The sequence below is a fragment of the Oryctolagus cuniculus genome, chromosome 14 (genome assembly GCF_051225735.1).
Source record: "Oryctolagus cuniculus isolate XC-2025 breed Fujian yellow rabbit chromosome 14, ASM5122573v1, whole genome shotgun sequence".
In the NCBI taxonomy this organism is placed as follows: Eukaryota; Metazoa; Chordata; class Mammalia; order Lagomorpha; family Leporidae; genus Oryctolagus; species Oryctolagus cuniculus.
Genome location: NC_142880.1, coordinates 49,860,470 through 49,877,896, shown reverse-complemented (window position 1 = coordinate 49,877,896; position 17,427 = coordinate 49,860,470). Strand labels below are relative to the sequence as shown.

At 35.6% G+C, this 17,427-nt stretch overlaps 1 protein-coding gene across 1 annotated transcript in view; it reads left to right on the top strand.

Annotated features, from left to right (window-relative positions):
- The window catches only part of CDH12 (cadherin 12), a 486,656-nt gene extending 469,887 nt beyond the window's left edge, over nucleotides 1–16,769 (top strand). Inside the window, exons 9-12 of the mRNA XM_017344661.4 lie at nucleotides 3,487–3,608; nucleotides 7,045–7,162; nucleotides 12,110–12,361; nucleotides 15,587–16,769. Coding sequence (XP_017200150.1) covers nucleotides 3,487–3,608; nucleotides 7,045–7,162; nucleotides 12,110–12,361; nucleotides 15,587–16,086 — 992 coding nt within the window. The 3' untranslated portion in view covers nucleotides 16,087–16,769. The remainder of the gene's footprint in view (nucleotides 1–3,486; nucleotides 3,609–7,044; nucleotides 7,163–12,109; nucleotides 12,362–15,586) is intronic.
- The last annotated feature ends 658 nt before the right edge of the window (nucleotides 16,770–17,427 follow it).

Below are 17,427 nucleotides of genomic sequence, written 5' to 3'. Positions count from 1 at the left end.
TTTACATATAGGCATCTATATGTTAATATTTCGTTTTCTGATCCTTCTCTTTTCCCAAGTAGCTGAATGAAAGTATTCTGTGTTTTCAAAGAAAGATTATTTTAATTTATACTAGATTGGCAGCACCTTAATAGTAGTTGTAAAGATGCATGCTTTGAAGAAAGAATCACATAAAGTTTTCACAGTATTTCATGAACACCCAAATGTTTCATATACTTGGAAATAATTATCATTAACACCATCATAATCATCAACTTAATTTAAAGATAATAAAATTTTTGTCAGTATTATGACATGCAAATATAATATAATCTAAATTTATGTTGTCATATTTTATATTTTATTTTAAACTTGCAACTGTTTATGGGTATACTATAATAATCAACTGCTTAGAAGCATTTTAAATCAATCTAATTGCTCCATCAAAATTATATATATAAAACATTAATTCCAGGTTTATTTTTTCCTTGATTAGTTATGACTTTCTTGAGAATGTAAAACTACATGATCTACTTTTCACTTAAAAGTTGAAATTTGGATAAGAGATAATACTTATACATTTATAAAAATTTCTTTTCATATCACATACAAATGGGACCCAAAAGTGAGAAATATTTTCAGATGAAATTGTTATTTTATTGATATAATATACCATATTAAATATGTTTGTATATTAACCCTCTTAATTAGAGATGAGCTTCTGAGTATCAAAGAGTATGTCTTATCCACCTTTGATTCATTTGGCCTATTATACTTTATACAATATATGGGGTTATTTCTCAAAATGTCATTAAAATTGTGAGTAGCTTCATATTTTGTTTCAAATGTATGTAATGGATAAAACTAGGGCTAAATTAATTCAATGTAACTTTTGAATTTATTATTTATGTATGTATGATATAAGCACACCTGTGTGATATATAGAGTGTAGGGAGAAGTCTCATCCCATGTGAAAGACAGCCCATCTCTATGCCAACCGAATGGTTGCCATGTCCATAAATGAATGAAGCTCCATAAAGTTCTTGAGGACATTGACCCATTATAAAGTATCTGGAATTGATTTGTTATTGATATCATCCAGTTTGTTTAGGAAAATTAATCTAGTTTATGTGTATTTTTAATATGTAAATAAACTATTTGATTTTATCTATTCTTTATGCTATATAAATAATGACTACCATTAACAGAAATAGATAAAAAATCTACCAAAGTATAGTTGGTAACATGAGTTATGTTAATTTACCAAAAGTTATTAAACATTTTGTAAAATACCATCACATTTCATGCAACCACATGAAGTAAGGCCTATCAATAGCATACACTTCACATGAAAAAATTACATTGATAAAGGCTAAACTTGTTATCATTGAACCAATTCTGTTTTTAAATAATACCCTATAACTAGTGGAAATTTTAATAATACGGATTTTTTTTAAATCATTCTCCACGTTTATCAACATACCTTTCCTAATTGCAGCACTAATTTCAAAATATACCCATTATTCTCATTTGATGCTAAATGGATCTGTAGCGGAACATAATAATGGAGTTAATTATGTCACATGTGAACTTTTTTTAAAGATTTATTTATTTATTTGAAATTCAGAGTTATACAGAGTCATAGAGAGAGAGAGAGTTTTTCCATCTGCTGGTTCATTCCCTAGATGGCTGCAATGGCTGGAGCTGCACCAATCTGAAGCCAGGAGCCAGGAGTTTCCTCCACATCTCCCACGTGGGTGCAGGGACCCAAGTACTTGGGCCATCTTCCACTGCTTTCCCAGGCCTTAGCAGAAAGCTGGATCGGAAGTGGAGCAGCCGGGTCTCGAACCGGTGCCCATATGGGATGCCGGTGCTTCAGACCAGGGCATTAACCCTCTGTGCCACAACACAGGCCCCCAACGTTTCTTAAGTCTTATTTGTTTTAATGAATTTTAACTCAGCAGCATCTTGAAGACTTATTAGAATCAGTCATGTGATAAAATTTTATATGCATTCTTTAAGCATTACAGATAGAGGTCTAAAAGAATATTATGAAACTTCATTTCTATTAAAAATATGTTCAACATGTAAACTAATGAACAGAGAAGGTATAGTAGCAAAAGTGTGGTCTTTAGATTTTCATAATTCATAGTTTGCATCCTAAATTCTCATTCTTCTTGCTGGGTATCTATGGGAAATATCCTTGAACAATTAGAGTTTACCCAATGTGTAAATTAATTAATATTTATATTGAATAAATTAAAAATGTACATTTTGTTACTTTTAATAGATAATTTCTAGGTTTTAGGAAATGACAGGGATATGGATGATAACTCAATAGAATGTGACAAAATTTGGCATGGGATTTTGGCAAAGATAGTATGTTAAAACTACCTCCTTTACGATATTGCAGTTACTCATTACCAAAATTTGTTTTTTCTGCTTTTTTTTAATCACCAACAGTTAATTTCAGAATATATCCTTATTTTCCATAATATCTCACACTTCTACCTTTAATCTATTTTTTTGACTTTTATTTATGAAAAACCCTCTCTTCTTTGATATCCTCTTTATTTATCATCCTTTTCAGAAGGAAGCTTCTTGGAGAAATTAGCTCTTTACTTAGTGTAGGGGTAATATATCTGCATAAAGTTAAGTGAAAATAGATCTTTGTGAAAAATAAGAATGTGACTAGGAGAGGAGGGAAGAAGGGTGGAAGTGCGGGTGGGAAGGAGAGTAGGGTGAGAAGAATCACTGTGTTCCTAAATTTTTATATATGGAATGCACCATTTGTGTACCCTAAATAAAAGGTTTCTAGCTTTAAAAAGATGGTTGAGTTATTCTACTAGAAAGACCCTGAACTCACTATAAAATATAAGCTAAATGGTGATGAGTTTCAGAGATAAGGACTAATGCATTGTGGTGCCCTGATATCTAAACTTTGATACCTCGCTTATTAGTCTTTTCATCATTTTGTAGTTGGAATTTCCAGAGGCTGGTGCCACAGCTCACTAGGCTAATCCTCCGCCTTGCGGCGCTGGCACACCGGGTTCTAGTCCTGGTCGGGGTGCCGGATTCTGTCCCTGTTGCCCCTCTTCCAGGCCAGCTCTCTGCTGTGGCCAGGGAGTGCAGTCGAGGATGGCCCAAGTGCTTGGGCCCTGCACCCCATGGGAGACCAGGATAAGTACCTGGCTCCTGCGATCGGATCAGTGCGGTGCACCGGCCGCAGCACGCCGGCTGCGGTGGCCATCCATTGGAAGGTGAACCAACGGCAAAAGGAAGACCTTTCTCTCTGTCTCTCTCTCCCTGTCCACTCTGCCTGTCAAAAATAAATAAATAAATTAATTAATTAATTAAAAAAAAGGAATTTCCAGAATTTTCCATAAAAGAAGGATCTTTTCTATTCTATTTAATATTAATTTTTAAAATATGTAAATACTATTTATTGTGGTATCAATAACTGACCAAAATTTATAATTATCTCTTCTCTTTTTATGTTTTCAACAGGTAATCCATTATTAACCAGCAAAGTCAACATAGTGATTAATGTCCTAGATGTCAATGAATTTCCCCCAGAAATATCTGTCCCATATGAGACAGCTGTATGTGAAAATGCCAAACCAGGACAGGTAACTTATCAATATCATTAATTAATAGTGTATCAAGATATATTATACGTTTTATTTTAAATTACAAGTCTAGACATGAATATACATACATATATTTCTTTTTCTGGATCAGACAGCTTCCCAAAAGAATCATAACACTTACTAACCCTTTGTGATATAATGGTAGGCCTATGGATATGGAAGGAATATCATGCACAGTAATGTTTTGGTTGCTTAGGAAACATCCCTGCGCTATTTAAAGACCTTTGATTGTGGAGTCTGTTTTTTTCAACTTTCTGTGCATTTTTCAAAGTATTTTTCAGTACATACCCAATAAGCAACACTTCTGAGTACATTTCTTTTCTAGCATATTTTTTGCTTTTCTAATATACTTTCACAAAGGTTGCAAAAAATTTCTAAACTCATGGACAAAGTAAAGCTTCCTTTTCGTTTGTCTTGAGGAAAAGATCTGGGTTATTCAGAATATCTGAAATGCATTGTCTTTATCAATTAGTATGTCTCTGGGAGAATGTTCTCTTGGGTGCAATTTATAAGGGAAGAAAGTATACGTAAAAGATGTTGTCAATGTCTGAAGTTATTAGAGATCAAACTGATTTTCTTACCCGTGGACAAAGTCATGAGGAATCTGTTAGGTAGATTCTTGGGGGCCCTGTTCTAAAAAACAAAACAAAACAACAAGAAAAGAAACTGTTGGACTTTGGGTATTCTACTCAGTAATGATTATGTAGAAAGCATAATTCTAAAACAACCTTTTTTTTTTTTTTTTTAAAGATTTATTTATTAGGCTGGCACCGCGGCTCACTAGGCTAATCCTCTTCCTAGCGGAGCCGGCACACCGGGTTCTAGTCCCGGTAGGGGTGCTGGATTCTGTCCCGGTTGCCCCTCTTCCAGGCCAGCTCTCTGCTATGGCCCGGGAGTGCAGTGGAGGATGGCCCAAGTGCTTGGGCCCTGCACCCCATGGGAGACCAGGAGAAGCACCTGGCTCCTGCCTTCAGATCAGCACGGTATGTTGGCCACAGCGCGCCGGCCACGGCGGCCATTGGAGGGTGAACCAACGGCAAAGGAAGACCTTTCTCTCTGTCTCTCTCACTCACTGTCCTCTCTGCTTGTCCAAAAAAAAAAAAAAAAAAAAAAAAAAAAAAGATTTATTTATTTATTTGAAAGGCAAAGTCACAGAGAGGTAGAGGCGGCAGAGAGACAGAGATCTTGTATCCGCTGGTTCACTCCCCAGATGGCTGCAATAACTGGAGCTGTGGCGATCCGAAGCCAGGAGCCAGGAGCTTCCTCTGGGTCTCCCACGTGGGTGTGGGGCCTAGGACTTGAGCCATCTTCTACTGTTTTCCCAGGCCATAGCAGAGAGCTGGATTGAAAGTAGAGCAGCCAGGACTCAAATGGGATGCTAGCACCCCAGGCAATGGTTTTCCCCTCTATGCCACAGCGCTGGACCCCTAAAATAGCCTTTTCATTTTCAAATAATAGATTATGAGAGAATTTGGTGCCCTTTTAGCCCTAGCCATTGTTGCTCTAATTTAATGCTTAGGAACTTTCTTCATTCATTTTATACACAAACCTCTATCTATCTATCAATCGATTGATCCAGCTATCTCATATATCTACCTACATACTAATTTATCATTTATCTACTCTGTTTGTGTATAACCATCTGAAAAGGTAAATCAAAGTCATAGAAACAAATTTTAACTATGGTGTCCAAAAGTAACAGATAAGGGGCTGGCCGTGTGGTGTAGCTGGTAAAGCCGCCACCTGCAGTGCCAGCATCCTATATGGGTGCCAGTTCGAGTCCCGGCTGCTCCAGCTCTCTGCTGTGGCCTGGGAAAGCAGTGGAAGATGGCCCGAGTCCTTGGGCCCCCGTACCAGCGTGGGAGACCTGGAAGAAGCTCCTGGCTCCTGGCTTCGGATCAGTGCAGCTCTGGCCATTGCTGCCAGTTGAGAGTGAACCAAAGGATGAAAGACCTCTCTCTCTCTCTCTCTCTCACTTTTGCTCTCTCGCTCTCTGCTTCTGCTCTCCGTAACTTTGTGTTTCAAATAAATAAATAATTCTTTAAAAAGTAATAGATAAATCTCAGGATTAATATAATGAATCTAATGTCACATGATGCTTGCTTCACACACTGGGAATAGGATACTCTACTAACTAAAAGGTCTTCCTATGGAAAATCCAAATTTGTGTAAGAGCGTGATCACCTGTTTTTTTATTCTGCTTCTCCTTACCTTAAAATGCTTGAGAAGAACTTTTTTGAAAAGAAAAGTTTATTTCAGTTGACAGATTCGAGATTAGAGTTAAGAATCAGGCATAGTCTGGTGCCTGTGGAGCTTGATCATGGTGGGTGTGGAGGTATTATCACATTGTAGGATAGGAAGCAGAGACAGAGAATCCAGGTTCAACTTGAACACTAATAACAACAATCAACTCTCTCAGGAGGACCAATATGTGAAGGCAAGGCACCCCCAATCATCCTGAACAGCTGCCCCTGGAACCACCTCCTGGATGCCAAAATTACACCAGGTCCTCACCTTGTCAACCATTAAGACATCTGAGTTTTAATATTTTTATGAGTTTGGGGGAGACAAGTGCCACTGGCTGACATACTTCCTTCATTCTCTCCCTTACACTCTTCCCCAAATTATGTATGATGTACAGATATTAGGCATGTTAATGTAAACATGCCTCAAAGCCATTCTGACTTGCTTACCTATGTAGTGAATTATAAAATTTCACAGTTCTTCTCTCACAGTTTATCTTGTGTTTAAAATTTTAAGGACTTCTTTTTGAAATACCAGTATTTTAAAGACAAGATATACAGCAACTTGGGGAACAATTTAGAAAAAGTTTAAAATAGGGATAATAGTGCTTACTGTTTTAAAAACTGTGAAAACACAATTTTGTTACCATACAATGGGGGAAAATAAACATAACAACAAAAGCAGATCTACATTTCTTATATTCTCTCTTTCTCATCATTTTATTTATTTATGAAAATAAAGCTCATTCTCCCAAATATAACCACTAAAATTTTGCTCTTGCAAGGGTTTTTAGATAATCAAATTTTTTTGTTTACAGTAAGCATTTTCATTTTTAGGTTATAAAGCACTTATTTCATCTAATTTAAAATGCAAGTGAGTCAATTTTAATTTCATTTTGCTTATTAGTGAGAATTCTCAGTGCTGGTAAGCTTTTTAGTTATGCAAATATTGGATTGGAATTAGCCTATGTCCTGTAATTGCTCCTGATGTTGTTACCTATAGATGCACTGAGATTTATTTATGTGTATAAATAATTGGGCCACTGATATTGATTCAAAAATGTCATTTCTGTCTCCTTGCATGCTTCATTAAATAAACTGATTTACCTGGTGTGTAAAGTCCTCCTTGAAACTGATGACTAACTTCAAGTTTAATCTCAACTTTGTTTCAGATAATTCAGATAGTCAGTGCTGCAGACCGAGATCTTTCACCTGCTGGGCAACAGTTCTCCTTTAGATTATCACCTGAGGCTGCCATCAAACCAAATTTTACAGTCCGTGACTTCAGAAGTAAGTATAACCATGTAAAGATTTGTCTCTTATCATATATCTTCGTCAAAGAGCACAGAGAAGGAAATCAATGCTTTTCCTAAAAGCACTCAATTTCGTGAAAATAAAAATTCACATTCAAAAAGCCCAAAATTCTAAAGCAATGCTAAAATATTTAATCTATATAGACTGTATCTAATGAGGCAGGTAACTTCCATTAAAAAATGTGAACAGTCTTAATGGGCCAAACTAATTACAGGATCTCTAGGAAACTGAATGTCTTCCCTTTACAAATGTATCATTTTTCTCACACCCATATTAATTGCTCATATAAATAGGTACCTGTATAATAACTTTTATTTGAATAGTACAGTCCAGAACAAGTTAAGAATGTGAACATTGTAATCAGACTGACACAGACTTGGCGTTACTACTCCATACTACCTAAACTGTAGAATCTAAACATCTAATAAAATTATATGTACATGAAACCTTTAACAAATGTCTAAAATATATTACTGTCAATATAAATTTAGTTTCTACTTCTGCATCCTTGTTATAGTTACTGGCCTATTAACAATACTACTTTCATCACTACCACTGCTACTGATATTATTACATATTAGCATACTACAACCTTCACAAAAATTATAAAGGACACTAGAGTAGAAATAAAGAGTTTTATCAATATATGAAGAGGTATGTGTTGACAATTGTGTCTTAAATTAAAACTATTCTAAATGGAAAATACTTTTCAATCACCTAACCTAACATTATAGCTCATCCTAGCCTACCACAAACATGATCCAGATGCTTATGTCACCCATGGAGGAATCTGGAACACATCATGCTGAGTGAAATAAGCCAGTCCCAAAGGGACAAATACCATATGTTCTCCCTGATCGGTGACGACTGACTGAACACCAAGAGGGAAACCTGTTGGAGTGAGGTGGACACTATGGGAAAAGGTGGCTTGATCAGCATAGCCCTGACTGTTAATGAACAACTAAATACATTATCCCTCTTAGTAGTTTATCTGTTCTACTTAATATGACTGGTTTAGATCTGTAATTGATGCACAGTTATTCTTAAGTGTTGAAAATTAACTGAAATGTGATCCCTGTTGAACATGGTGTTGGGAATGGGAGAGGGAAGAGATGTATAATTTGGGACATGCTCAGGCTGACTTGCCCCAAGTGGTGGAGTTGGAAGCATACCAGGGGATTCCAATTCAATCCCATCGAGGTGGCATGTACCAATGCCATCTCACTGTTCCAGGTGATCAGTTTCAGTTCACAGTTGGTCATGGTGAAGGGACTGGGAGTCAAAGGGAGCACATAGACAAGTCTAGTACCTGCTAACGCTAACTGATGGAGTAAATAAAGGGGAGAGTGATCTAACATGGGAAGTGAGATACTCAGCAGACTCATAGAATGGCAGATGTCCTAAATAGCACTCTGGCCTCAGAATCAGCCCTAAAGGCATTCGGAGCTGGCTGAAAAGCTCATGAGAGTATTTCAGGCATGGAAAGCCAAGACACTCTGGCAAAAGATCTCTGCGAGTGAGATCCCAGTGGAAAGAACAGGTCATCAAAAAAGGAGGTACCTTTCTCTGAAGGGAGGAGAGAACCTCCACTTTGACTATGACCTTGTCTAAACAAGATAAGAGTTGGAGAACTCAGAGGGCTTCCATAGCCTTGGAAACTCATGACTGGAGCATAGGGAGATTACTGATGCCATAGACAGGAGTGTCAATTGGTAAAGTCAACAACAGGAGTCACTGTGCACTTACTCCTCATGTAGGATCTCTATCCTTAATGTGCTGTACATTGAGATTTAATGCTATAACGAGTACTCAAACAATATATTTCACTTTGTGTTTCTATGGGGGTGCAAACTGTTGAAATCCTTACTTAATGCATACTAAACTGATCCTCTGTAAAAAAAAAAAAAGAAATTATCAATTCCCAACTTGACTCTCACTGGGATTAAACATGACAATAGGTCTGCTCTGATTTCATCATCATTTAAAAAAATCATCTATTATTTTTCACTTTATGTTTCTGTGTGGGAGCAAACTGCTGATATCCATACTTAATGTATACTAAGCTGATCTTCTGTATATTAAGATAATCGAAAATGAATCTTGATGTGAATGGAAGGGGAGAGGGAGTGGGAAAGGGGAGGGTTGTGGGTGGGAGGGACGGTATGGGGGGGAAGCCATTGTAATCCATAAGTCGTACTTTGGAAATTTATATGCATTAAATAAAAGTTAAAAAAAACATTGTCTAATAAAAAGCCTATTTGATAATGACAATGTCAAATATCTTATGAAATTTAATGAATAGTTGTATGAGTTTTTGTATCATTGTAAATTTTTTTAAAAATCACAAATAGGACCATCATAAATCAGGGACTATTCTGATGTTATTAGTTTTGAGACTATAAGCATTTTATCTTCTCTAGGTTTTCATGTTTTTTAAAATAAAGACTAAAATACTCAGCTTTATAATTTTGTGTAATGAGAAGCTGATTTTTCATTAATTATGCTATTATAAGAACAAGTGAGTAAATCATGCTGTGATGGTAATGATGGTGACAATTGACCTGAGTCAAAGATGTTTTGGGAAAACTTAGCTTGCTGTCAATAATTATGGGGGAAAAAATCATAGCCCTTACATTTTCTCACCAATGTGAGTTGAATATGATTTGTTGAAATAAAAAATGTGAGATGTGGCTAAAAATGAAACAGTGCCCCAGATTTGAGGTGCATTATGAAGTGACTATGTGTTTTCTCATGAAATACTAGAATACTTTTAAGAATGGGCAACATTAACAATTTTAAATCTTATACAGGATTGTATAAGAGAACTTGGACCATGTGATATCACTATCTATAAGCCATTTAAAAGGATAATAATTTTAATACAGTGATTTTATGACTTCACACGGTTTCAGCACGTGTATAGATGTTCAGATTTGCATTTCATGAACAGCAGTTTGGAAGCTGTGTGAAAAAGACACAAGAGGGACATAAGACCAGATCAGGTACCATGGCCATGGTGAGTCTCAGATTGGAAGCAATCACTGTGAGCTTGAAGATAAGTAGATGAAGATAGAATGATAGGGCTTGATATTAGATTCTCCAGATTTGATATGCAACTTCCTGATCATAAGCTTAGGCAAATAGGAAGGTGGTTTTACCAACCATTAAAAATCAGCACTGTTTTCTACCATTAATCTTTGCTGCAGGATCTATATCAAAATAATCTTGAGACTATGAACTTGATATTTTGCCTCATAGAAGAGTGTTTTCTCAATGGCTGAATTTGTGCTTGATGCAAAATTTCACTTGTCATTTACTGTGTTCCCTGTTTTAACATAAAATATATTTGTAAGTGCAAGTTTGTGTGAGGGTGAGTGTGTGTGTGTGTGCACGCATGCATGTGTGTGTGTGTAAAGAAAGAAATTTAAGAATGGAAATGAGATCTAAATTTTCTTTATTCTAATTATGAATACACAAAAAATTGGATAAGGTCAGTTCTCAATACATATTAACTTAAAAGTAAGCATTAAAATGAGACTGGTTTGCCTTTTGACATCAATTGAGTTTCATAATATCAAATTCCATCTTTCTCTATGTGAAAACAGAGCAGACCTTCTATTTCTATTAGCCATTATGATCCTGAATATGGATTTTAAACCTGACTGTTCCTTTCATCCAGCTTCAAATAGTTAACCATCGATTCTTGAAGATCTTAACAGTACTTCAGCTAGTCTCAGTTTCTTAATCCCTGCAGGCATTACAGGTATATGGCCTTGCCAGCTCTCATTGGGAATATTGGAGTAGACATCTGGCATCTTGGTGTTTTGTTTTTCAATTTTAAAAACTCCATCCTGATATAATAACAAATTAATGTTATCATAGAAAAATCATAATTACATTATATAAAGCATTTTCATCAGTAATTTTTATTGCATTGCGTGTAGAAAAGCTTCCTAAATTTTGTTTTTTAAGAGTCTACCAATAGAAGAATGGGATATGATTGAAATAGTAGCATGTTTCTGTCGGAGCTGTTGTATTGTAATGAGTAATATGCTTTTCTAATTTTTTATCAATTTGCAAATGTGTAGAGTCAATGGCTATCATAACTACACATTGATATATTTCTAGAAGAAGCAAAGATATTCTGGAAATTACTTTAATAAAGCAAAAATGAAACTGTATAATAAATGAAATTACATTTCAATTTTTGTTTTTGTGTTTAGAAACAAAATAACACTTTCAATAGAATATTAATGTATTTATGTAAAGTATTTTGAATAATTTGTATTGCCTTATAAATTTTAAATGTAGATTAATAAGAATTATAATGAGGTGCTTTGTAGTGAAATTAAATGTAGATTAATTATAGCAAATTAGTTATAATTCATAGCTTTTTAAACTTTTAATGTCTTGTCATTTTAACACATTTTAATTTCCTTTTATGCATATGTACTAATATTTACATATTATGACTCACACAGAGATATATACACATTTATTTATGAATCAAAGTTTAATATGAGGTTTTCAATTGATTTTTAATGTTTTTAAAATATAAGTTCTTATGTAATCTATTTTACAAATTTATATTTTGGAATTCACAAAAGTACTTTTTTTCTCAGTGAAATTTTCATGTCAGGAAAGAAATCATTCAACAAAATATGTTTCTTGTCTTGTAAATCATTCTATATTCTTTCTGAATAGAGAATTTAATTCTTACAGCAGACAAAATAAATGTTTTTCTTTCCCTAAATATTATTTTGATTACATTTTTACAGATTTCATGTTGATTAAAGAAAAAATTAAAATAGGGATGTGTGTTTTGGGATTCAAGATGAGCTTCCTACTGTTTAGGTGATATCAATTTGAAGACCTGAAATGAAGCTCAGAGTAACCCTGTTATCACAATCTCATGTTTTGCAGACAACACAGCTGGAATTGAAACCCGAAGAAATGGATACAGCCGCAGACAGCAAGAGTTGTATTTCCTCCCTGTTGTAATTGAAGACAGCAGTTATCCCATTCAGAGCAGCACAAACACAATGACTATTCGAGTTTGTAGATGTGACTCAGATGGTACCATCTTATCCTGCAACGTGGAAGCAATTTTTCTACCCGTAGGACTTAGCACTGGGGCTTTGATTGCAATTCTACTCTGTATTGTTATACTATTAGGTTAGTTTCTAGATTAATAACATTCTTTGTCTCTCTTCCTCCCTTCCTATTCTCTTTCTCAGACCCTTATATCTGTCTCTAGTCTGTCAATCTCCGTCCTCAATTTACCATATAAATCTATTTTTCTTCAATGAGATGTCATATCTTCATCTAAGATAGCCTATATTATGTTTTATTAGTTTTGATTGCATTTCATACCTCACAGACATACAAGGGTACTTCAAAATGCTGGTGGAAAATGGAATTAAAAGATAAATTTATTTCAGTGCAAAAATTTAACATCTATGCATAATATTTTCCTAATATATATGTTCATAATGCACATTTCCACATGTTTTTGGAGACTCTTTATGTATTAGGAATACATAAATAATATCAACCAAAATACTAGAGGGTTTTCAAGTAATAACAGTTTATAGCCCTTGTCACAGTGAAATTCTCTGTAATGAATAATCACTAACAATAATAGTTGCTCAATTATCTTTATATCCTAGTAATTCCTGCTACCTAAAGAGAATGGAAGCAAAGAGAAAAGACAGGAGAGAAACAGAATCTAAAGGGGCCCAGAAATTTATTCTTATTCTGTTATAGTTCCAGCCAGAAGCAATTCTTCTTCTATTTTCTCCCACATCTCCTAACATCAAAATTCTAACCATTCACCTAGAATAGAAAAAAAAATGACCGATATGTCTAGAAGCATTGCAACAGAAAGAGATTGAAGCATATGTATTTCGTAGCGTCTTGGTGAGAAGGAAGATAAATCTACGTTGGGCTTTCCCTCTTCCATCACCTCCTCTGCTCATCTTCTTCATCTCATTTATTTATTCATTGCCAGGAACACACAAGTAATGAGATTTTCTGTTCTGTCAATCATTCCTTTCAAATCATACTGCAATAGACATAAAATTGGACACTGTGAAATCAGTTTATATGTGCACATTTACTATTTAACCAGAAAATATCTAGATAAATGGAGATGCATACATTTTTTCTAGGATAATAATCAAGATTTTATTTTTTTAGAGTTTTATTTGTTTATTTGAAGGACAGAGTGATAGAAACAGACGGAGTAAGAGAGATCTTCTATCTGCAGTTTCACTGAAGTCCAGAACCTAGAACTCCATTTGGCTGTCATCTGTAGATTCCAAAATGCTTTAGCAGGAAACTGGATCAGAAGTGTAGATGGGACACAATCCTAGGCTTTCTATTTTGAGATACAGGTATCCCAAGAGGTAGCTTAACCCCCTGCACCACAACTCCCTCCTTGAAATGAAAAATTGAAAAAAAAATGTATGTATGTAATTTATAAAAGATTTATAAAGGAAGTTGTTATGTAACAGTTCATTGAGAACATTCCATGAATCAGAAACTCATGCTGGATTAGAGGGTGAGATTCTCGCCTCATTTTCATGATGTAGATAGGAGTATTGATTCTGCATGAAACTTTGGTGTATAGAACAAACAATTCATTATGTTTTTATCGGTTATAATAGATTGCACCTGGTATCTGTTTGTGCTTAATATATAAACCTTAGAAAAGCACATTCAAAATAACATTCTCAAATATGACATTGAACATGAACAGTTAAATGTTTGAAACAAGTGCTTCTCTATCGTATTTTCTCTTCTCTAACAGCTCAATCCCGGAATACTTCCATAGAAACCTAGCAAGACTTGCTCTGTTCTAAATGTTCTCCCTTGGCCTCTTTGCTTCTCCCATTGTGCAGCAAATAACTTTTTCCAGTCATCACTACCACACATTGTCATCTGCCTGCCACTCATTCATTCAAATACTTCCTGAAAGTCCAAACTGCATTGGCACAATGTGGACATTGTGAATCTGCTGTGAATAGAAACATTTTCTTGCCATGAGACCTGCATAAAGCTCCATCTATTCTTTGTCCCTTTGCTCAATCTCAGGCTCCTTTTGGTCTTTGAACTTGTTCTCAGCCATTTTTAATCCCTTCTTGGAGTGACAACAAACTTGGGAATTTGGTGGTGCTCAGTTATCTTTTAGGTGGCCCTTAGACATATCAAACTAATGCATTTCTCAGCCTTGACAATGCTGCAATCACATATCTCCCCTGCTTTGTATCAGACCCACAATCTCTTGTATGCTGGCTGTGTGATCCAAGAAGTCTCTTCAGTTCTGGGAATCCTGGAAACCTCAACGGAGTGATGGGTGCTCAACATCTCTCTAAGACCCATCCTACAACATCCTTCCCAGGTCTCCTTCCTCCACCCTGTTGTTCTAATTTTGGAAAAAGTAGAAATAAATGGAAGTTCATGTACATTAATTCTTTTCAAATTTCTAAATTTACACCAGGGCTCTTCCAGATTCTGCTGTGGTCATTCAAACACTGTAGCAGTCATCTGATGGCTGTTACTATGCAGGATAGGGAGTCTATCTCCAGCAAATCTGAGCTTTGACTTCATTGTTGCTATCTTCGCCCACCAGCCCCTAGAAGAAACAAATACCATGCTCTGATAGACAACTTTTAAAAAAAGATCTGTTTATGAGTCAACTAGGAGGAGACATTTCATTAATGAAGGTACAACAATTGGCTATTTCAAAATATTACTTTCTTTTGTGGAGGTAACCCAGACTGTAGGGATTTGATTTCAAAAATATTCCAATATTGCTGAAAACAGAATTAAAATAGAGGTTTAAGTTGATACAATACTTAAGAAATCAAGCTTTTCAATTCTATATTATCCTTCCTTCTTCCTCCCTCCCTCCCTTCCTCTTTCTCTCTTTCTTATTTGTTGCTTTAAGAAGTCACTGTGATAGTAAATATTGCAATAGTTCATTAGAAATACAAATTTCTAATTCATAATCAAGAAAGTTATAATTAAGAAGTTGGCTGTGAATGATGTCTAAGTTATATGGTATAGTTAATATTCAAATCTTGTTACACCCACTCTTTCAGCACTCTATTATTTAAATATTGTCATTTTTCCCACTTTAGTAACAGATCACCTGACCTTAACACATTTAAATATAATGCTACAATTATTTGATTTTAAAAATTTTGGTATGGATTTTGTCAGTTATAATTTCCAAAAAATATAAGCATATATTTCTACTGATTATAGTATCCTTACTTTGAAAAATAGTAGGAGTTTAATAAAACTCAGCAAGCTCTGATGAATTGCAATTAAGAAGCTATGAACTGGCACATTCAGTGTCTAGTCTCAAATTGCAATGTTTTTGTCTTGCTTTAGCCATAGTTGTGCTGTACGTAGCGCTGAGAAGGCAGAAGAAGAAAGACACCCTGATGACCTCGAAAGAAGACATCAGAGACAATGTCATCCACTACGATGATGAGGGAGGTGGGGAAGAGGACACCCAGGCCTTCGACATCGGGGCTCTGAGGAACCCTAAAGTGATTGAAGAGAACAAAATTCGCAGGGATATAAAACCAGACACTTTCTGTTTACCTCGGCAGAGACCGCCAGTGGAAGACAACACAGACATAAGGGATTTCATTAATCAAAGGCTGCAGGAAAACGATGTGGACCCAGCTGCCCCACCCTATGACTCCTTGGCCACATACGCCTACGAAGGCAGTGGATCGGTGGCCGAGTCCCTCAGCTCCATAGACTCGCTCACTACCGAGGCCGACCAGGACTACGACTATCTCACAGGCTGGGGGCCGCGCTTCAAAGTTTTGGCAGACATGTTTGGTGAAGAAGAGAGTTATAACCCTGATAAAGTCACCTAGAGGAGACGCGAAGGCTGCAACACGGCGGAACAGAGGAGTTTTAAAAAAGGAAAGAAGACCCAAAAGAAATTTCACACACACACACACACACACACACACACACACACAGACCGCCCCAAGATGCTTTACAGGATCTTATTCCTTTGACTATCTGATTTCTAGCAAGTTGCTCTATTCATCATATTTGTCAGGTTTTTTTTGTTTGTTTGTTTGTTTATTCTGCCTACATGAGATAAATCCTATAACATGTACTTGCTTTGTTTGGTTCTATTATTTCAGAAACACACTGAGAGAAGCTCAGGCCTATACATACACTTTTCTGACATGACAACCAGAACGGAGCTCACCATGTGGCATCACGGTGGAAGAGTGTTAGATTTTTCTTAATTCCACTAAAGTGCCTATTGAAACTCTTACCATTTCAAGTGGTGTACGCTACACTCTGCCGTGGTGGCTGGCCGGATTCAGCATAAAGAAGAACAAAACAAAGACAGCGTCTTCGCGTGAACGAGCAATAGCAGCACGCTGACTCTTCCCATTCCTTCCAGAAAACAAGAAGACAACTTTCCGAACTCCATCTTCTTACAATTCAAAGGCTTTTCCTTCTTTTTTAAACTGTGTACCTAAACGTACTTGTTTTTCCTACCCTTTCAGAAAGCAGAAATAAATGTGATCATATCAAATTCAATATGTAAGTCATGAATTCTAAAAGCAATGTTTGATCTTAGCATTACTTCATCCTAAAAGTGTTCATTAAACATTACTTTTTATCCAAAAAATTAAGGAAATAGGAAAAAAAATCCCTCTTTCTAAAGAGAAGCCTCAGGACACAAATGCCACATTAAAATAAATATTGGTTTTGTTTAACACTGTATTGTTGTGTGGGAAATTGGTTTTAAAAATCACCAGACCATTTAAGCTTTCAGTCATAAATAAAATTGCAAGTTGTGCCTCTGTGCAAATTTCTGGGGGGAACAAATTGCCATTTACTTTAAACAGGGGAAGAAAAATATTGTTCCAAAGCTTCTCAGAGTGTTTTCCAATTGAGTTAATCCTTGATGAGGAATGGAAACAAAATGCATATCAAGAAATGTCATGAATTTATAACATGTCTAAAATATTTATTATATGTAATGAAAACAGTAAAAATCAGGGAATACAGAAAATCCAAAGCAATGACTAAATCATAAAATGTACAAAAGTGCGAAATCAGGCAACTTACTGACTTAACTAACATGGGTTCCAGCTCTGTGAACATAATTGTTCTATGAGAAGTCAAAGTTCTTCATTTTCTCATCTACAATAATCCTAATAAATGCATCTCCTCTGTAAAGACCTTTT